Raw genomic sequence first — 22022 nt, 5'->3', positions numbered from 1 at the left:
GGTACTTTTTTTTTTTTTTTTAACTAAAAAACAAGCCTGACTCTGGGTGCCTCGACAGTCTTAGCTCCTAAATGTTGTCCCTAAATTTTCCCTTGAAATACTTTCTGAAGGGCTTTGTGTTTCCCTTCTTGTTCTAGAAGCTGCCCATTCCTTTTCCCTGCTGCCTCTCAGAGGAGGCTTTTCCCTTGAATGGGAAGGTTTGGTTGTTTCCATCTTCTTAAGCATTTTCTTCTTTACCTTTCCAATAAACAGAGCTATTTTGTAAGGGTTAGAGGAAAAAACACCCTCTCCTCCTGACTAACGTGAGATTTTTGTGCTTCTGGTGGCTCTTCTCAGCTCTTGACAGTCCCACTGGTAGAAGCAGGACTTCAGTTATTGACCCAGGACATTGAAGCTACAAGCAGAATGTCAGAACCCCTAATGCTGAGGCCCCACCCAGAAGGCAGGTTAGACAAACACCCTGTGATGACAGTGCTGAACCCACATATGTATGGACTACAGAGAGTCCTGTTCAGCAGACATGATTTTGCTCCTTGCCAGAAGTAAACTGGTTTTAGAAAAGGCTGAGGAACCAGAGATCAAATTGCCAACATCTGCTGAATCATCGAAAAGGCAAGAGAGTTCCAGAAAAACATCTATTTTTGCTTCATTGACTATGCCAAAGCCTTTTACTGTGTGGATCACAATAAACTGTGGAAAATTCTGAAGGAGATGGGAGTGCCAGACCACCTGACCTGCCTTTTGAAAAACCTGTATGCAGGTCAGGAAGCAGCAGTTAGAACTGGACATGAAACAACAGGCTGGTTCCAAATAGGAAAAGGAGTATGTCAGGGCTGTATATTGTCACCCTACTTATTTAACTTATATGCTGAGTACATCATGAGAAATGCTGGGCTGGAGGAAGCACAAGCTGGAATCAGGATTGCCGGGAGAAATATCAGTAACCTCAGGTATGCAGATGACACCACCCTTATGGCAGAAAGTGAAGAAGAGCTAAAGAGCCTCTTGATGAAAGTGAAAGAGGAGAGTGAAAAAGTTGGCTTAAAGCTCAACATTCAGAAAACTAAGATCATGGCATCTGGTCCCATCACTTCATGGCAAACAGATGGGGAAATAGTGCAGACAGTGGCAGACTTTATTTTTTGGGGCTCCAAAATCACTGCAGTTGGTGATTGCAGCCTTGAAATTAAAAAAAGCTTACTCCTTGGAAGGAAAGTTATGACCAACCTAGGCAGCATATTAAAAAGCAGAGACATTAATTTTGTCAACAAAGGTCTGTTTAGTCAAGGCTATGATTTTTCCAGTAGTTGTGTATGGATGTGAGAGTTGGACTATAAAGAAAGCTGAGCGCCAAAGAATTGATGCTTTTGAACTGTAGTACTGGAGAAGACTCTAGAGAGTCCCTTGAACTGCAAGGAGATCCAACCAGTCCATCCTAAAGGAGATCAGTCCTGGGTGTTCATTGGAAGGACTGATATTGAAGCTGAAACTCCAATACTTTGGCCACCTCATGTGAAGAGTTGACTCATTGGAAAAGACCCTGATGCTGGGAGGGATTGGGGGCAGGAGGAGGAGGGGACGGCAGAAGATGAGATGGTTGGATGGCATCACTGACTCAATGGACATGGGTTTGGGTAAACTCCGGGAGTTGGTGATGGACAGGGAGGCCTGGCATGCTGCAGTTCATGGGGTTGCAAAGAGTCAGACATGACTGAGTGACTGAACTGAACTGAGAAGTAAACTGAGTTGGAATCTTTACTGTCATGGAACATTTCAGAGAAAACTCAATACCTGCCCCCTCCCCTGTGTTTACATGGCCTGTAATGAAAGTAACCAGGCATTGTCTGCCTATCTTGGATTTGGGAGATCCTGGTGCTAAGAAGCCAACATGGAGAAAATAAGGAAGGAGCAGAGTCAGAGACTAAGAGACTTCAGTCCTGAGAGTTTTACTGCCGTGTTGCTTCTGATGCAAAAGCTGGAAAAAGTCAAGCAAACCAAGTAGTACCTTGAGTTAGTATGAGAGGATGGGAGACAAGTGCTCTTGACCAGAAGCTGAGGGAGCTTCTACTGGGAGTGTCAGGCTTTCTGGAGCCTGAGTTACCTTCATAGTGCCCCTTGCAAGCAGCTGATCATCCAGAAATGATGTGTGTACACAGCGGGTAGATCAAGAGTAAAGGGGAACAGAAGTGCTTGTGATCTCTTGAGTGCAAACTTCTGCCCTTAATGGGAACTTAGTATGAATATACCAGCATCTATGCCAAGAAATAGACTTCATGGAGGATGTCCTGCTAAAGATTTCCTGATTGCCGACAAATATTGACACATCTGAAAATGTTTATTGAGCTTCTGTTATGTGCCTCACTCGGTGTGATCCCCAGGGGCAGTACAAATACTAGATAGGCTCTTAACCTTCAGAGAACCTATAGTCTACCTGAGTAGAGATCCCAAATTAAATAAAGCTGAACAAGATAGGGAATAAATACCAAGCAGCTGTCAAGTTGCTCTGAATGAGACAACTAGCATTGCTTGGGTAGGCAAGAGAAGTTTCATGGAAGGGGTGAGGTTGAGTTTTGCTTGGAAAGGTCAGTTGTATTTGGGTAGAATAAAAATTAAACAAGCTGACATCACTTGTTTTCTTTCCTTTAATTGACAAAGGAACCCTTGAGTCTCTGCTTTCAGATGATCAATTCAGCAAGAGCTACTGGGCACAAGGGACTGCTATAGCCCCTGGCATTGTATCTTGATGCTTTTGACTTTAGGGAAACTCCCCATCTCCTTTCTGAACCCTTTCTCCCCTTGTTCTCTCCCTCTCTCTAGCTCATTGCTGGTGCTGAGTCCCCACAGCCTGCTTCTGGAAGCTCACCGTCTGAGGAAGATCGATCCAAGTCGGCCCCCACCTCCCCCTGTGACCAGGGTGAGGCCCTCAGATTTGCTTCTTTACCTCTGAGCTCTGTCCTTGGAAAAGCCAAGGAGTCCAAGGCTTGAGAGTGTGGCACTAAATGGCTCTACCACCCTGACATCACTCCCAGGCAGGATAGAAGAGAGAGAGATGGGGAGCTGTGGTTATTTCTTTTCTCTCGCCTATCTTCCAGCTTCCACGTGCAGGAGAGGCAGAGAGCGCAGCCCTTCTCTCCCCACACTGCCCAGCTCTGCTCCCAGCCCCCTCAGCACCGCTCAGTTGAGTTGAATCTGGCTTCCTTCCTCCCTGAACTTCACCATCATACCCAAAACTTGAGATCAGGGCAGGAGTCTGGAGATGGGTGGGTGGGGATAGGAAGGTGAAGCTGGCAGAGCCTGCTAGAAGCCAGCTCTGCACCTGACTCCCCTCTAGAGCTCAGCTCAGGATGTCTCCTTCTCCATCAGAATATGCTGAAAATTATCAAAGGTTTCTGAATTCTGCAAGCATCCACGGATGCCAAGACTGAGGAGGGATATATACATTTTAGACCTTCCCCTCTGGTAACCAGAACCAGATCTCACTGGGAAGGGATGTTTGCATCTGCAGAACAGGAATAATCATTAACAAGTCAGAACAATAGTGCCTTGATGTTCTATAGCCCCTTTTGTCTTCCTTATCCTCATTCTTCACTCAAGCCAACTCTGTCTATGCTCCCTTACTGTCCCCAGGTTATAGGGTGAGAAGTGGAAGGCAGAGAGTTAAAAAGTTTTGTCCAAAGGTCAGGAACTAAGTCAGTGGTATAGGCGAGACGTCACCCCTTATGGCCTAGGGACCCCATTCTCAGAAGTCTTGCCATGGAACCCTCTGTGGAGATCATCACTGCAACCCAGCCCTTCTTCCCCAGAAGTAAATAAAACAGCTGCAGTGGGTATGCCAGTCCTGAGGTCACAAAAGAATTGATCTGAGTCCCTCTTCATGCTTCTCTGATTAACTTTCTGCACCTTTATACTCTGCTTCCTTTCAAAAGAGGTTTGAGCCATTCATAAATAATCCAGTGGTTCCCCGGGGCCTCCAAACAAGCAGATGCTGTCCCCGTCCAATGGGAGTATTTTCAGGTTTTGCTTTTTTAAGGCTGAGAGCTCCTTTGAGAGCTTCAAGGGGACAGAGTCACATAATAAAGAAACCCCAGGCAAGCATGAGACAACTGGGTTTGTAGGCCTGGTTCCTGCCCAGCCTGCTGTCCAGCCTCAGCAGGACACCATGCCCCTCAGGACCTCTCTTTGTCCCCCGTCTGTGAAGGTACAGTATTTCCCAGCCATGTTGTGAGGACAAATAGATGTGAAAACCTTCTTAGCAAGACAGTGCATTATCGCAGAACTGAAATAAGGCACAATTCCTCTCCTCTCTGTTGTAAGAACACATAGAAAGATATTTTCTTCAAGTTTTAATATCCAAGTTCTGTCTTCCAAAATTTGTTTAATAACTTGCTTGCAAGTTGTGAACAGAAGCTCTATGCTGAGAGCAAAAGTTATACTTAGTTAAGAGTAAGTGATAGAAAACTGCGGAGCTGGCATGGGCATATCTGTAGACTTGGAAGCTGTCCTCACCTCTCCTCTGCACTCTGTCCCGACACATCTCAGAGAAGTCAAGCCTGCAGATCATGGAGCTTTCATAGACCTCAGTCCATCTGTAAAGGAGCCAAAGTTGTCTTTATGTCAAGCAGCAGCTGATCACTCCTGCTTGATTCTGATTCCCAAAGGTTAATAGTTAGTTTCCCCCCTGTGATCCCAGTTATTCACAAGCATCTTTTAAAATTGGATTATGCTCGAGATGTCCACTTCTACACAAAGGAGTGTATGTCTTGGTGAATGTATAGCTAACAACAAAGTTTTCTCAAATAGAAAAGGTCAAAGGGTCACCCAGCATTATCATCCCCAGGTTAATTCAGGTCACATACTCTGCAGCAGCACAAGGCTGTGTCATAGTTATGAAACTTCTGAGGAATCCCTGCCCCATCCAAGATAAATTTGCAACATGTCACTCTTGGGACACAATTCTTTTGTTAACGATAAGCCCACTGCTCATTTGGTTAAATAACCTTATGGAATATGAGTATTTAGAATAAACCCAGCAATAAAGCCAAATAAAGTCCCTTAGAAAGTAAAGACTTCTTAGTCCCAGTTATTGAAATAATTACCTCACCAATAATTACTGTGACAGCGGTTTTCCATTAGTTATCGTTTTAATTTTCAAAGGAAACTTGAAGGGTCCCTATTGCCTTTGGGAGGCCAGGATTCCTGCATTACACCTAGAAGAATGCAACAGGCTACCAGCAGAAGAGGGCTTTCAGAGAGGTGGCCCAGTCCCAGAATAAAAGGCAGATCTGAAGGAGAGGATTGGCGGGGACCATGTCGTTCTCCTCTTTGTGTTCCTAGGTCTTGCTGTACATTAATTAGGTGCCAGTGAAAGTGTGCAGTGCAAATGAAGGGACTTACAGGAATGCCTCGCTGCATCTGTTGCTGTGAAGAACCAGAGGGAGGGGTTGAGAGTCATGTGCAGGAGGGAACATTTTGAATATCAGATCCTAACAGGAAGGACTTGTGAGGTGTGCACTAATGCAATATCTTGTCACCCTTGGTCCTAGAAATAAAAGAACTTGAAAACAACATCCGGAAGGCCTTGTCATTTGACAATCGAGGGGAGGAGCACAGGGCAGCCTCATCCACCGATGGTCAGCTGGCGAGCCTGGGTGAAAATGGTGAAATCCGGCAAGGCCAGGCCAAACGCTTGGGCCTGGATGAGTTCAACTTCATCAAGGTGTTGGGCAAAGGCAGCTTCGGCAAGGTCTGTGGCACGCAAGGGCAGAACTGCCGGTCTGATCCAAAATTAAATGATGAACATTTCAGCCTGGTCTGGTTATGTTTTCCTTCCTGGTTGAGTGAAAATGGCCTGAGGCCAAGCAGACAGGAACCAGGGTTCTGCTGCTCCTGGGCTGCAGGACTCCAGTGTAGTCATTCCAGCTCTCTGGGATTCAGTTTTTCTCATTTGTCAAATAGGAACAGGAACCCAGTGAGAGAGTGAGCGAGAAAGTACTCTGAGCAGTCTAAATTGCTTTACGTGTGCTTGACCTCCCATTATCAATAATATTCCTGAGAGCTTTCTTCCTTTCAGAGATCCATCTGAAATTCTGTTTTTTTAATTCATTACAAAAATTTTGGAAATTAATTCTAGCATCTCTGACCTTGAGGCTCAAAGGAAATCTTAGAGTGTATTACTTTGTAAATTAAATGTTATTTTAAGTGACTTTTCTGGCACTGACTAAATGTCTTTTTTATCCTCTGCCTGTGGCGAGAGAATGGGCACAGTCATCTCAGGTCTTGGATCAGGGGCCACTGCCCTCGGGGTCTTTCTCCTCTCCTGCTCCCCTGAGCCCACCACAGCGATCTGGGACATGGGTGCATAGTGTTCCCACTAAAGCCTTCATGGTGACCAGCCAGCATTCTGAAGGTGGGATGAGAGGGACAAAATAACCCCAGTTTATTTTAGAAGATAGGAAACTGGTTAACATTTCAGCTTAGACCCCTGATTATTCCCTGCTTATCACAAAGCCATGCCTGGGATCAATGGCAGTCACCTTTCTAGGACCTCCTAGAGCAAGGTGGCCACGCTCTGGAGCCAGGTGCCTGGATCTGGGAGCTCCCGGGGGCCCCATGCCCTCATGCATCTTGGACTTTTGCAAGCTAAGCTATAGACCTGCTCCACTTCTCTACAGAGGAAGTGGCTTTCTGGAGCCCCCAGAGGATGAGACCTGGTTCCCAGCCATCTTAACCTGCCACATTTCATCCTGAGACTGTGGGTGGCTTTGATTTAATAGCAAAAGTCATTGGTGGGATTGACTCTAATAGCAAAGGCTGAAGCAATCAAATTCTTCAGAGACTGGTTATGTAAGAAGCAGACCCCAGTCCTCTGATGAGACATAACTCTGGAATGTAAGCAGGACCTGGTTTAATTCTGAGCAAGACTCAAGGGGAAAGAAGCAGGTTCAGAGTCTCCAGGTTTCCATAGGATGTAAGCAGGATGCGAACCTCAATGACTCGGGAGCATTTGAGTTGCTTCTTCAGAAAAATTGCTGCCAAAGTTTGAGCCAGTTTTAAAGACTTTGTATTGTATGTGGGTGACAAACGTCTTCAGGGTAACATCCTGAATGCCATCATTAAGCTTCTGAGTTACTGCTCTTTAGCTCTGATGACTGAAATACTGTATTTACGAGTTACTGAATGGGAGAAAATCTTGTCACATTTGTAAGGAAATGAGTGCAAAAATATCAAATAATAGGAAAACTTTAAGAAAATAGAGCTGTTAATTCACTCTCTGGAGAAGGAATCACATTCCTGGCTTTAAAGCTGTAAAAGAAATCATAAAGGTAAATAAGGACAGATTCAACTACAAAAAGATAGAGGACCTTGTTCAATAGAAAAAATAACAGAAAATCATATGGCAGGTTTAGAAAAACCTTTGCAGAAATTAAAGTGGTAGTAACTTTACATACCAAGTTCATAAGGATTCCTAAAGAATATAGTAGTATAAAATAGTAGATAACTGGACAGAGGATAATAATTCACACAAAAAGAAATTATAGTTAGAAAACAAAGATTTTTAGTTTCATTACAAGTTAAAACAGCATTGAGGAAACATTTCACACTCATTACATAAGCAAAGCTTTTTATGTGAAAGCACCATATTAGTGAATGTACATGAAACTAAAGCACTTCTACATTACTAGTGGCAGATTATATAGTATCTCCTTTTTGAAAGTCAGGAAATGTACACATTTAACTCTATAATTCACTTTTAAGATTTTCTATCTTAAGGCTATGATCTAAAAGAAAGAAAAGTTATATGTATAAAGCACCTGAAGCAATTTATTTATATAATACTTAATAATTGAATTGGAGAAGGAAATGGCAACCCACTCCAGTATTCTTGCCTGGAGAATCCCTGGACAGAGGAGCCTGGCAGGCTACAGTCCATGGGGTCGCAAGAATTAGACATGACTTAGCGACTAAACCACCAATAATTGGATGAAACTAGTTTGAAGTACATGGTTAAATAAACTGTTATAGATATACTTGAATTGAGTATCAGCAACCATGATATGATGGAGACTATATAGAGAAATGCTTATGAAATGATGTTCAGTTAAGAAATCTATGCTATATTTGCTGTACTCATTGCAAGTATGACAAATTATATGAACATATGAAAAATTATTAATATGTTCATATAATTTGTTTAACAAATGTGCATTGAACTTTTCTTTGCCTGGACACAGTGCTAGAGATTAAAAACAAATAAATTATAGTAGCTGTATTGGGATGGGTAGTCTTTACATTTTAAATACTACAATACTATTTAAAATTAAAGATAAAATGACTTAGTTTTTAAAGCATTTGGTGTTGACTTGGGTTTCTTTTAATTTCCTATATATATAGACTTATGGGGTGGTATTGGTTAATTACAGGTCATGTTGGCGGAGCTCAAAGGCAAAGATGAAGTCTATGCTGTGAAGGTCCTAAAAAAGGATGTCATCCTTCAGGATGATGACGTAGACTGCACGATGACAGAGAAGCGGATTTTGGCTCTGGCTCGAAAACATCCATACCTAACCCAACTCTATTGCTGCTTCCAGACCAAGGTATGTTTAAGAGGAAGCTGGTGGACTGCCATCTGAGGGTTGTGCTGGAGGATACTAGTATTTTGACTGTCAGATAAAATTAAAAAAATCGGTCATAGATCCCCTACATTCTTTTCTCAAGGACCTTGTAAAATGGAATGAATTTTACCCTTGAAAAGATCAGGGAATATTTGAACAGCATTCTCTTTTTTTAAGAGTAAGGGATTTTCCACTCAAGGCTGTGCTTGTGAAGGGATGAGAGGGTGATAGAAGTCTTTATGAGTGTAGCTGGACAAAGAAAGTCAAATGAATAACCCTAGTGTTTGCTCCTTGGAGAAAACAGCAGGCATGGCTTATCTTTGCTCTGCTCCTAACTTTTTGTCACTTGGCAAATCACTTAAGTTTGTCGTTGCCCTCAGATCAAATGAAAATACAATAAAGGCCACCTGAACTATGTCTAATCTGTGTACCATCATATGAGGTAAAGGATGTGAACAAGTACTAAGAGTGCCATATGGGAAATTCTCTGGTGGTCCAGTGGTCTTTCACCACCATGGCCGGGGGTTCAATCCCTGGCTAGGGAATTAAGATCCTGCAAGCCACATGGCATGGTCAAAAAAAAAAAAAATCCATCATGAATCACAAATTTAAGGTATCATTTTAAAATTACCATGTATGTGCCTAGAGACCAGAAGGTGGCAGTAAAGAAATGAAAATAATCTGTAAGCACGTTACGGAGTCAGTCATGAGGTCAGCTTTCCTCTTTTCTCCGCCTGAGAATAATTCTGAATTTATGAGAAACTTTTCCTGTATTTCTTTATCTTCCATGGTGCCTATCAAGGGCCTTACACATAGTAGCTGGTTACTGTCAGAGATGGAGGAGTGGGAGATTTTTTTAAAATTCTCTCTATTCTTCTTTTTGCACCAGTGTGAAAATCAGATTTCAGAGAAGTAAGTCTTTGGCCCACAGACACTTGGTATTGGCAGTCGAGCTACCATCTCATTTCTGGGACTTCCAGTTTAGTGGGGACTGCTCTGATACCATGTTGTGTTACCCCATCTTCCCCTGCCCATAGCAGCTGTGCCTTATCTCTTACTATCTGAGCTGCTTTCCTAGCAGGGCTCCACATTAGCTTTCTTTCTTTGGACACATTACCAAGAGGTCCGAATCCCAAGAGAGGTCCAGTCTAACTGTAGGGACCTTGTGTGGGGACCTGTACATGGTAGACCTGGGCAGCCTCAGCGGAGGCTCTGCTTCCTTGCAGTGTTGGTGAATGAGGAGTGGGATTGATGTCTGTAGGGTCAGCAGTGTTCTCCTCTGTGCATTTAGAATATCAACGCTAGGGTCCTCATTATGCAACTGCTCTTGAAACAGAAAATGGTATCTAATGATACCATGGGTTTCTTTTGTGGCAGAACAGTGACCAAATGACATGGAGATTTGTGTCTGAGTGGCTAGAGGGTAAGGCTGGGGAGAGAAGGGGCTTTCCTCTGTAGTTCAGAGATTTTTCTTAGGCCAATGTCAGGTGGCCACAGTTACGGGAGCAATTCCCAAACCATGCAGTTGACCATGGCACATCTCACTTAACATGACAGACAGTATGTTCATCTAATTTTTCCAAAGCAAATCATAGTTTAATCTCACTGAAGGACCTTAGCTTACTAGTGAAAAAAATCTTATGAGGAATCATTGAATAAGCTCCCAGCTTAATGGTTAGAAAATGTGGCTTTTCCTATGGCAACCAGTCATCATGATTTTAAAGAATAACTGATGTTCACCTGACTCTGAGGTAGGTTCTGGATGTGGAGTTATCAGCAAAAAGGAAGGTGATTCTCAAGTGGAGGACTTTACTCAATAAGGCGTGAGGGGGTTATACTAACTTCCACAGCAAACAGCCTTGAGTAGTTACATTCTGGGTGGAGGTGTTCAAGCCAGGAAAACTCAGAGGAGGGGGTGATCCTTAGAGTCCGGAGGTGAGGAAGGAGTTGGATCCAGGCCCTGCAGAGTGGGGAGGACCGGAACAGGACTTGGGTGGGAATGGAACTGAGTTCAGTGGCCATAGTGCAAGGACAGCTTTAGTTTCGCTTTTCCTGAAAAGAAAGGATGGTGTTTCTGAGCCTTCATAAACCTGTTTTTGACTAAGTCTCTAACACATGATTAAGGAACACAAGACCTGCTTGCAATCCTATTAAGATTTCTTTCATTCTTGCTTGATTATGACACAGAGAGCAGAAATTGTGTTAAGTCGGGTTTAATTATTTTTAGGTGAGCCTTTATTGTTTGGTATGTAGAAAAAACAGCCCCTACGAAAGCATTCCTTTGAGAAGCTCCTGAGAAGGCTGCACATGGCTTCAGGCCATGCACTACACAGATTGCCTGACAGGACTTGCAAGTGTGTAAGGTTCCAGGTCTGGTATGGTGACCAATGGCAATGATTGTGTAAACCCTCTGGCGCCAGTTGTGACGTCAGGTCTGGTTACTACAGCCCACTAAATGACCAAGTTACAGTTAAATACTGTTGTGGCCTTTTCTGTGCCAAGCCCACCTGTCCTTGACCCCTGTGCTCTGATCATTCTCCATGGGATCTAAAAGGTAAAAAGCAAATTAAATGGCTCCAGTGCTTGTGAGAAAAGGCAGAAGGCCCTCAAATTAAGCCAGTATCTTCAGTTTCAATCAAATTCACACCAGTGTGTTTGACTGGAATTATCCCTATGCTCTTTGGGATGCTAGAGTCACCTGAAATAGCTGGAAAAATCTACAAAACTGTATTTAATTGTGTAGCAAACATATAGTATGAAAAGGAGGTAAAAAGACTTCCTACTCCAGTTGAGATAGAGTAGCCTCATTTCTCTCAGGCCCTCCCTCTTACAACTAAAAAAAAAAGAAAAATCCCTGGACATAATTCTTACTTTATAAGGGCATTATGCTCTTCAAGATTGACATCAGTTCAGTTCAGTCACTCAGTCATGTCCAACTGTTTGCAACCCCATGGACTGCAGCATGCCAGGCTTCCCTGGCCATCACTAACTCCCGAAACCTGCTCAAACTCATGTCCATTGAGTCAGTGATGTCATCCAACCATCTTATCCTCTGTCATACCCTACTCCTCCTGCCTTCAATCTTGCCTAGCATCAGGGTCTTTTCAAATGAGTCAGTTCTTCACATCAGGTGGCCGAAGTATTGGAGCTTCAGCTTCAGCATCAGTCCTTCCAATGAATATTCAGGCCTGATTTCCTTTGGAATTGACTGGTTTGATTTCCAAGGGACTCTCCATGGTCTTCTCCAACACCACAGTTCAAAATCATCAATTCTTCAGTGCTCAGCTTTCTTTATGGTCCAAATCTCACACCCATACATGACTACTGGAAAAACCATAGCTTTGACTAGATGGACCTTTGTCAGAAAAGTAATGTCTCTGCTTTTTAATACGTGGTCTAGGTTTGCCATAGCTTTTCTTCCAAGGAGCAAGTGTCTTTTAATTTCATAGTTGCAGTCGCCATCTGCAGAGATTTTGGAACCCAAGACAATAAAATCTGTCACTGTTTCCATTGTTTCCCCATTCTATTTGCCATGAAGTGATGGGATCAGTGCAAAGAAATAGAAGAAAACAATAGAATGGGAAAGACTAGAAATCTCTTCAAGAAAATTAGAGATACCAAGGGAACATTTCATGCAAAGATGGGCACAATAAAGGACAGAAATGGTATGGACCTAACAGAAGCAGAAGATATTAAGAAGAGGTGGCAAGAATACACAGAAGAACTGTACAAAAAAGATCTTCACGACCCAGATAATCACGATGGTGTGATCACTCACCTAGAGAGAGACATCCTGGAATGTGAAGTCAAGTGGGCCTTAGGAAGCGTCACTATAAACAAAGCTAGTGGAGATGGTGGAATTCCAGTTGAGCTATTTCAAATCCTGAAAGATGACCCTGTGAGGTGCTGCACTCAATATGCCAGCAAATTTGGAAAACTCAGCAGTGGCCACAGGACTGGAAAAGGTCAGTTTTCATTCCAATCTCAAAGCAGGCAATGCCAAAGAATGCTCAAACTACTGCACAATTGCACTCATCTAACACGCTAGTAAAGTAATGCTCAAAATTCTCCAAGTCAGGCTTCAGCAATACGTGAACCATGAACTTCCAGATGTTCAAGCTGGTTTTAGAAAAGACAGAGGAACCAGAGATCAAATTGCCAACATCTGCTGAATCATTGAAAAAGCAAGACAGTTCCAGAAAAAACATCTATTTCTGCTTTATTGACTATGCCAAAGCCTTTGACTGTGTGGATCACAATAAACTGTGGAAAATTCTGAAAGAGATGGGCATACCAGTTCACTTGACCTGCCTCGTGAGAAGCCTATATGCAGGTCAGGAAGCAAGAGTTAGAACTGGACATGGAACAACAGACTGGTTCCAAATAGGAAAAGGAGTATGTCAAGGGTGAATATTGTGACCCTGCTTATTTAACTTGTATGTGTACTACATCATGAGAAATACTGGGCTGGAGGAAGCCCAAGCTAGAATCAAGATTGCCGGGAGAAACATCAATAACCTCAGATATGCAGATGACACCACCCTTATGGCAGAAAGTGAAGAAGAACTAAAGAGGACACAAACAGATGGAGAAACATACCGTGTTCATGGATTGGAAGAATCAATATTGTCAAAATGGCTATTCTACCCAAAGCAATCTATAGATTCAATGCAATCCCTATCAAGTTACCAACGGTATTTTTCACAGAACTAGAACAAATAATTTCACAATTTGTATGGAAATACAAAAAACCTCAAATAGCCAAAGTAATCTTGAGAAAGAAGAATGGAACTGGAGGAATCAACCTGCCTGACTTCAGACTCTACTACAAAGCCACAGTCATCAAGACAGTATGGTACTGGCACAAAGACAGAAATATAGATCAATGGAACAGAATAGAAAGCCCAGAGATAAATCCACGAACCTAAGGACACCTTATCTTTGACAAAGGAGGCAAGGATATACAATGGAAAAAAGACAATCTCTTTAACAAGTGGTGCTGGGAAAACTGGTCAACCACTTGTAAAAGAATGAAACTAGAACACTTTCTAACACCACACACAAAAATAAACTCAAAATGGATTAAAGATCTAAATGTAAGACCAGAAACTATAAAATTCCTAGAGGAGAACATAGGCAAAACACTCTCCGACATAAATCACAGCAAGATCTTCTATGACCCACCTCCCAGAATATTGGAAATAAAAGCAAAAATAAACAAATGGGACCTAATGAAAATTAAAAGCTTTTGCACAACAAAGGTAACTATAAGCAAGGTGAAAAGACAGCCCTCAGATTGGGAGAAAATAATAGCAAATGAGGCAACAGACAAAGGATTAATCTCAAAAATATACAAGCAACTCCTGAAGCTCAATTCCAGAAAAATAAATGACCCAGTCAAAAAATGGGCCAAAGAACTAAACAGACATTTCTCCAAAGAAGACATACAGATGGCTAACAAACACATGAAAAGATGCTCCGCATCACTCATTATCAGAGAAACGCAAATCAAAACCACAATGAGGTACCATTACATGCCAGTCAGGATGGCTGCTATCCAAAAGTCTACAAGCGATAAATGCTGGAGAGGGTGTGGAGAAAAGGGAACCCTCTTACACTGTTGGTGGGAATGCAAACTAGTACAACCACTATGGAAAACAGTGTGGAGATTTCTTAAAAAACTGGAAATAGAACTACCATATGACCCAGCAATACCACTTCTGGGCATACACACTGAGGAATCCAGATCTGAAAGAGACACGTGCACCCCAATGTTCATCGCAGCACTGTTTATAATAGCCAGGACATGGAAGCAACCTAGATATGCCCATCAGCAGATGAATGGATAAGGAAGCTGTGGTACATATACACCATGGAATATTACTCAGCCGTTAAAAAGAATTCATTTGAATCAGTTCTAATGAGATGGATGAAACTGGAGCCCATTATACAGAGTGAAGTAAGCCAGAAAGATAAAGAACATTACAGTATACTAACACATATATGCGGAATTTAGAAAGATGGTAACGATGGCCCTATATGCAGGGCAGAAGAAGAGACACAGAAGTACAGAACAGACTTTTGAACTCTGTGGGAGAAGGTGAGGGTGGGATGTTTCGAAAGAACAGCTATATTATCTATGGTGAAACAGACCACCAGCCCAGGTGGGATGCATGAGTCAAGTGCTCGGGCCTGGTGGGCTGGGAAGACCCAGAGGAATCGGGTGGAGAGGGAGGTGGGATGGGGGACCGGGATGGGGAAAACGTGTAACTCTATGGCTGATTCATATTAATGTATGACAAAACCCACTGAAAAATAAAAAAAATAAAAAAAAAAAAGTGAAAGAGGAGAGTGAAAAAGTTGGCTTAAAGCTCAACATTCAAAAAACTAAGATCATGGCATCCGGTCCCATCACTTCATGGCATATAAATGGGGAAACCGTGGAAACAGTGGCTGACTTTATTTTGGGAAGCTCCCAAATCACTGCAGATGGTGATTGCAGCCATGAAATTAAAAGACACTTACTTCTTGGAAGGAAAGTTATGACCAACCTAGACAGCATATTAAAAAGCAGAGACATTACTTTGTCAACAAAGGTCTGTCTAATCAATGCTATGGTTTTTCCAGTGGTCGTGTATGGATGTGAGAGTTGGACTATAAAGAAAGCTGAGTGCCGAAGAATTGATGTTTTTGAGCTGTGGTGTTGGAGAAGACTCTTGAGAGTCCCTTGGACTGCAAGGAGATCCAACTAGACCATCCTAAAGGAGATCAGTCCTGGGTGTTCATTGGAAGGACTGATGTTAAAGCTGAAACTCCAATACTTTGGCCACCTGATGCAAAGAGCTGACTCATGTGAAAAGACCCTAATGCTGGGAAAGATTGAGGGCAGGAGGAGAAGGGGATGATAGAGGATGAGATGGTTGGATGGCATCACCGACTCAATGAACATGGGTTTGGGTGAACTCCGGGAGTTGTTGATGGACAGGGAGGCCTGGCATGCTGCGGTTCATGGCGTCGCAAAGAGTCAGACACGGCTGAGCAGCTGAACTGAACTGAACTGAACTGAACTGATGGGACCAGATGCCGTGATCTTAGTTTTCTGAATGTTGAGTTTTAAGCAAGCTTTTTCAGTCTCCTCTTTCACTTTCATTAGGAGGCTCTTTAGTTCCTCTTCTCTTTCTGTCATAAGGGTGGTGTCATCTGCATATCTGAGGTTATTGATATTTCTCCCAGCAATCTTGATTCCAGCTTGTGCTTCATCCAGTTTGGCATTTCACCTGATGTACTCTGCATAGAAGTTAAATAAGTAGGGTGGCAATATACAGCCTTGACGTACTCCTTTCCCAATTTGGAACCGGTCCATTGTTCCAATATCTGGTTCTAACTGTTGCTTCTTAACCTGCATACAGATTTCTCAGAAGACATAAGGTGCTTTGGTATTTCCATCTCTTGAAGAATTTTCCACAGTTTGTTGTGATCCACACAGTCAAAGGCTTTGGCATAATCAGTAGATGTTTTTCTGGAAGTCACTTGCTTTTTCGATGATCCAACAGATGTTGGCAATTTGATCTCTAGTTCGTCTACCTTTTCTAAAACCGGCTTGAACATCTGGAAATTCTTGGTTCATGTACTGTTGAAACCTCGCTCGGAGAATTTTGAACATTACTTTGCTAGCATGTGAGATGAGTGCAGTTGTGCAGTAGTTTGATCATTTTTTGGCATTTCCTTTCTTTGGGTTTGGAATGAAAACTGACCTTTTCCAGTCCTGTGGCCAACTGCTGAGTTTTCCAAATTTGCTGGCATATTGAGTGCAGCACTTTCACAGCATCTTTTTTTAGGATTTGAAATAGCTCAACTGGAATTCCATCACCTCCACTCACTTTGTTCGTAGTGATGCTTCCTAAAGCCACTTGACTTCACATTCCAGGATGTCTGGCTCTAGGTGAGTGACCACAGCATCCTCATTATCTGGGTCATTAAGATCTTTTTTGTATAGTTCTTCCATGTATTCTTGCCACCTCTTCTTCATATCTTCTGCTTCTGTTAGGTCCATGCTTTTTCTGTCCTTTATTGTGCCCATCTTTGCATGAAATGTTCCTTTGGTATCTCTAATTTTCTTGAAGAGATCTCTGGTCTTTCCCATTCTATTGTTTTCCTCTGCCTCTTTGCATTGATCACTGAGGAAGGCTTTCTTATCTCTCATTGTTGTTCTTTGGAATTCTGCTTTCAAGTGGGTATATTTTCCCTTTTCTCCTTTGCCTTTAGCTTGTCTTCTTTTTTCAGCTATTTGTAAGGCCTCCTCACATAACTATTTTGCCTTTTTGCATTTCTTTGACATAGCCGTAAAGAATTATAAGCATTGTACTAGCTGTTGATATGGATGAGAAACTAAAATTTTCATATTCTAAACTTATTTTTAATGGTTGATATTAGATTAACAGCACATTTAATATTTTCATACACACAGTAATTTCTTTCTTAAAGAATATATGGCTTCCCTGGTGTCTCAATAAAGAATCTGCCTGCAATGCAGGAGACCTGGGTTCAATCCCTGAGTTGGGAAGATTCCCTGAAGTGGGGCATAGCAACCCACTGCAGTAAAGCTTATAATTAATTCAGTGAATATACAAGTATTTATTGGGCATCTGTTGTATGCTAGACATTACTGAGGCTACACAACTCAAAACATACTAACTCTGAATGCATAAAGGTTGCTGTTTAGTGGGGAGATAGATAAGCAGCAAGTGATACTCTACAGCATAGTGACTCTTCTAGTGGAGCTCTGTAGGTGATTCATTTGAAGCTCTGCCAAAGGCTGTTGGGAAGGCTTTCTGGAAGAGGTGGCACCTAACTTGGACCTTTAAGCATGGGTAGCATTTGTAAAGAGGATGATGGAAAAGAGATGCTTATGACTACTTATGAAGATGCTTATGAAGATCTCCTACTCTCATTTTCATTGTGATTTTTCCAACACTAGACTCCTACCTCAGTGTGTGTCCTGCTTTTTCCAAGGAAATGTTGATGGCTTAACAACTGCAGTGAAGGAGAGGAAGAAAGGGAGGATGTTGGGGAAATGAAGAGGGGGGTTCCTGCATCTGCAGAATCAGATGTTCATTGGTAGAGAGGGGAAAGCAATAGTGGGAGCCTGCTTCTTTGGGCTCTAAAAGTTATGGGCTACTTAATGTCAGGGCGTAGGAGGAGGTATGATTTCAGGAATTGCCTCTTCTGCCTTCCCTCATCCATGGAAGGCTGGGGGTGGGAGAGCCACTGAGGGGTAGGCTTGTTTTTGCTTTTTTTTTTTTTTTTTTTTCTGGTTATTAGAAAGAAAATTCTCAGGCATTTTGAGCTGCTGAATATGATCTCCATTGTGAAATCATCCCTTCCAACGAAACCTGACTTGAGTAAATTTGTCATGATTTTTTTCTCATTCAAAATGAGAGTCTCTACCTAATTGTCCCCATCCCCGATCCTTTGGCATTTCCTGCCAGGCCTGGGAAGAAGACTCATGGAGGGCTTGGTCAGTATGAGTCGCTAAGAAGGAAACAGAGGGTGAACTAAATAATCTCTCTCAGCCAACCTCTCTCGCTACCCTGGGGGAAATGCAGGATGGAAAAATCCTTAAAAAGCAACCAGAGATATTTTTCAAATGAGTTTTAATAAGCTGTGTGAGCAGGGGGTGAAAACTTCTGGGAAAGGAGTGTTGACGCAGGGGGAGAATTGTGGTTTCAAGGAACTCGGATATCTCTTGTCTCGGGCTGTCAATTCTGAAGAGCAGCAAACACAAAAGGGAAAAGCAGAGTAAGAATTAGGCCACTGGTAGATTTTCTTTTTAAAGAAGTGACTATGTCAAATTAAATATAAAAGAGCTGAGAATGAAGTATGGGTCTCTTTTGTACTAGAGCATGCCTTCCAGGGCAGTGTGGTATCAGAGTGACTGGAGAGGCTTTGATAGGATTGACAAGTGTCTGGCAAGAGTATGTTGAGAGGTTCAATACTGTGAGATGGTCTGTGGGTCAGGCAGACGCCTGGGAATCAATATGTTTGCCAATAAAAGAGAGAGCCTCCATAGTTTCTAACAAATTTCAGTGAAATGAGGTCTATGGTAGAGCGTACAGGCTTAGCATTGGCAGAGTCTATTGCCAAAGTGATGAGACTCCAGCAAACTCTCTTTACTTCTGAAGATCATCCTGCCCCAGAGCAAGCTGGTCAACAGAGCCATGGCTTTTAATCAGCCAGCAAAACATATTCAGTGAGGGCCTGTGTACACATAGTGTACACATCACTATGGGGCTTTACAAGACTTTGTGATAGGTCTTTTGTCAGAGTAGTGGGGTTATAGCTGCTGGTCACTTGAAGCCTGTGGAGGGCTGGTGGGGACTGAGATGGAGAAGGCAGTAGGGAGGAAGGAGAGAGGAGAGAAAGAGTGAGTGTGTGTGTGTGTGATGGGGAGGGGCATGTCTGGGTGCAGCAGACCCAGGGGTGCCCACCCCAGGTAGGGAGAGATCACGGCTTTCATAATCAAGGAAGGCTTCACAGAGGTATCATAACAGGATGCATTCTGCATGATGAAAGGAAAGGCTGTAGAGTTCCTTAAGGCTCATGTACCCCCTGGGGCAGAGAGATACCTGTGTGTGTGTATGTGTGAACATAAAGTAATGTACGGGTAATCCAAGATGCCGCTACCTCAGGCAACTTCCTTCTTCCAAGGAAACTTTGCGTTTAAATGGGACAGTCACTTTTGCCTTCATTTCATTTAGCTCAGCTATCCTACACATTTGTGATTACATCTCTGTGAGATAAGTAAGGTCACTTCCTTCTACAGATGAGAAAACTGAGGCCCAGAGAAGTCATGCAAGTCTGTATCGGGACCCAGCTTGGCATCAAGGTGTCCTGTTGACCCTTGTTCACCTGCTGTTACTCTGTCTCCAATACCGCCCTCCTATCCAGGTTCCCTGCTTCACATATCCTCACCTCCGAACCCCGTCCCCAGTCCCCATGCGCTGTCACACACATGAGAAAGGGTCTCAAGAGTGACAGCCCTATTTTACCTAGATTTAGTGAGATTGGAATAAAAAAAAAAAATGCCCCTTAAGCTGGTGAGAGTAGCTGAATCTTGCAGCCTGTTTCTGGAAACGTTTCTGTTTCTGAGAGGAGAGAGAGGAGGAATGGGGCATGGGTGCAGGGAACATATACAAAATGGGCTGGAGCAGGATGCGGCCCTCACACGTGCCCATCCAGTCACTGTTTATTGAGCATCTACTAGGTACCCTGTGATTCATGCCATGGCCATATGGGGCACCTTGCCACCTGCCCAGAGATTTAGTAGTAAATTCATTGCTTTGTTCTCCTCCAAAAACCAGTGGCTTTAGCCTTTAAAAATAATAGTAAGGAATTTCCCTGGCGGCCCAGAGAAGACTCCGTGCTTCCACTTCAGGGTGCTCAGATTCGATCCCTGGTCAGGGAACTAACATGCTACATACTGTGTGGTGTCACCAAATAATAATAATTATTATTATTATTATTTATGACAAAGAATATATGTTAATTGTACAAATTGTGATAAATTTATAGAAGAACAGGAAGAATTGTTCTAATGACTACTAACACTTTGGTGTATATATTTCCAGTTTAAAAGTACCTATCTGTTTATACATATATTTTTTAAATTGGTATCATATTTTCAACTGTCTCACCAAATGGTATTTTGAAGCTATTTCTGTTGTCACGAAATATTCTTTAACCAAATGATTTCTAAAGTTCACAGTTTCTGAGGGCATCCCGTAGAGAAATCCTGAATTTGGGGGCTTGCAGGTCACCAGTAAATGCTTGGCTTCCCGTGGAGCTGATGTTAGTGGTAAGTGAACCAGAAAGCATTGCCCAGCGATGCCCAAAGAGAGCATTCACCTCCATGCAGCAGAACGGCCTCCTTCTGTTTATGTTTCTCTCTTTCTGTAACATAAATTGAGTACAACTTGCAGAACCTCTGACATTGGCATCTTGTAGAACGAGATTTAAATTCTTTTGATGTCATATACATGTATATATGTTTGTTTAGTAGATGTTTTTTCACTAGTGTGGAGTATGTTTACCCACCTCCTACATGATTTGCTTATTCTGCCAAGCTGTAGTTTCTGACTTAGATTTTGTGGACGTGCCTGAGGAGTTTCTGTGTATGTGTGTATGTGCATTCACACACGCGCACACACATCTGAACACACAGACCCTGGGTGTGCTGTGAAGAGAGGGCCTGCATATTCCTCCTCCTATCCACCCAGAGAAGTCGTACCTTCAGCTGCTTCTCATGTTAATGCTGCAAGTAAGATACCATTTGAAGAAAGTATTATACTTTGGGGGGAAAAAAGTGTAAAGCCACTGCAACTTCTGCTGACAGTTTGGAGTAAGTCTTGATGATTCTTACCTATCTATGTAGAATCAGATATATATACACAGATATCATTTCTTGAAGATTTCCAGTATATATGTCCTTACATTATTAGAATGGGCACATACCCGGAACTTAGGCAGAGATAGAATTTTGGAAGCAGATTCAAAACTTATTGTACATTTCTTTTGTTCTCCATGAGTGCTGTCTCTAGTTTGGTTGAATCATTAATAGAAACCACTTTGGCTCACTGAGGTTTTCCACCATAGAAAGAGAAAGATAGAGGAAATGTAGCTGGGTTATCACATTACTCCAGTGACAAGCAAGTTGACCATGAAAACCGGCTCTGTAGTAGAACCTTATTAGGTGCCATTGGGAGATAACAGGAACTAGGACTCTTACGTTCAAAGGCAGATGGTATAATAGACATAAGCAGTAACTTAGAATAGAGGCAGTATGTGATAAAGAGGAAGGAAAAACTTACTGAGTACCTGTTAAGTACAAGGCTTGTGTGAGAACTAACTTCTTTAATTTTACCCAAGTCTCATGGAGTATATGTATTGTCCTTTCTCTGAGGAGGGGAAGAAGCTGAGACTAGGGGAGCCTTAGCAATTTGGCCAGGGTCATAGTTTAGTGATGGAGCTGGAATTCAGACCAACCATCCCCACCCTTGCCTCCTATGGGAGAGAAGGACTACTATGGATGAGGAATGTGATCTGTGAGGAGTTAGCAGGAATTACTTCAGGGAACTTGAGGAGCAGGACATAGGAAGTTTGAGGGAGGGAGGAGTTTGACCCCAAATTTAGGTAGAGTGATGATGTGTTGTGTTGGAAAAATGGGCTCACTTTGGGATGATATGAGAAAGACTACTTCATAAGGAGAGTTTGGCTAAGTTCTGGAGTTCTTAAAGTGTGAAACAAGGAGCTTGAACTTGTCCTGAAAGTAAAGGATTCCTTGAAGGTTTTATAGGCAGTGAAAACTTGAAGCAAAGCGGGGCAGCTCTGTGTGGTTTGGATTAAAGGGGAAAA

General features: G+C 42.6%; 1 protein-coding gene across 2 annotated transcripts in view; it reads left to right on the top strand.

Annotated features, from left to right (window-relative positions):
- Positions 1-22022, top strand: part of PRKCE (protein kinase C epsilon) — a 535687-nt gene that overhangs the window by 357220 nt on the left and 156445 nt on the right. For both annotated transcript variants that reach the window (XM_065929344.1, XM_065929345.1), the window contains exons 9-11: positions 2818-2914; positions 5544-5743; positions 8421-8594. In XM_065929344.1, the coding sequence (XP_065785416.1) occupies positions 2818-2914; positions 5544-5743; positions 8421-8594 (471 nt within the window). The remainder of the gene's footprint in view (positions 1-2817; positions 2915-5543; positions 5744-8420; positions 8595-22022) is intronic.

Source organism: Muntiacus reevesi, chromosome 3 (assembly GCF_963930625.1).
Source record: "Muntiacus reevesi chromosome 3, mMunRee1.1, whole genome shotgun sequence".
Lineage (NCBI taxonomy): Eukaryota > Metazoa > Chordata > Mammalia > Artiodactyla > Cervidae > Muntiacus > Muntiacus reevesi.
Note: the sequence above shows the minus strand (reverse complement) of the source record. Positions and strands in the feature narration are given on the sequence as shown.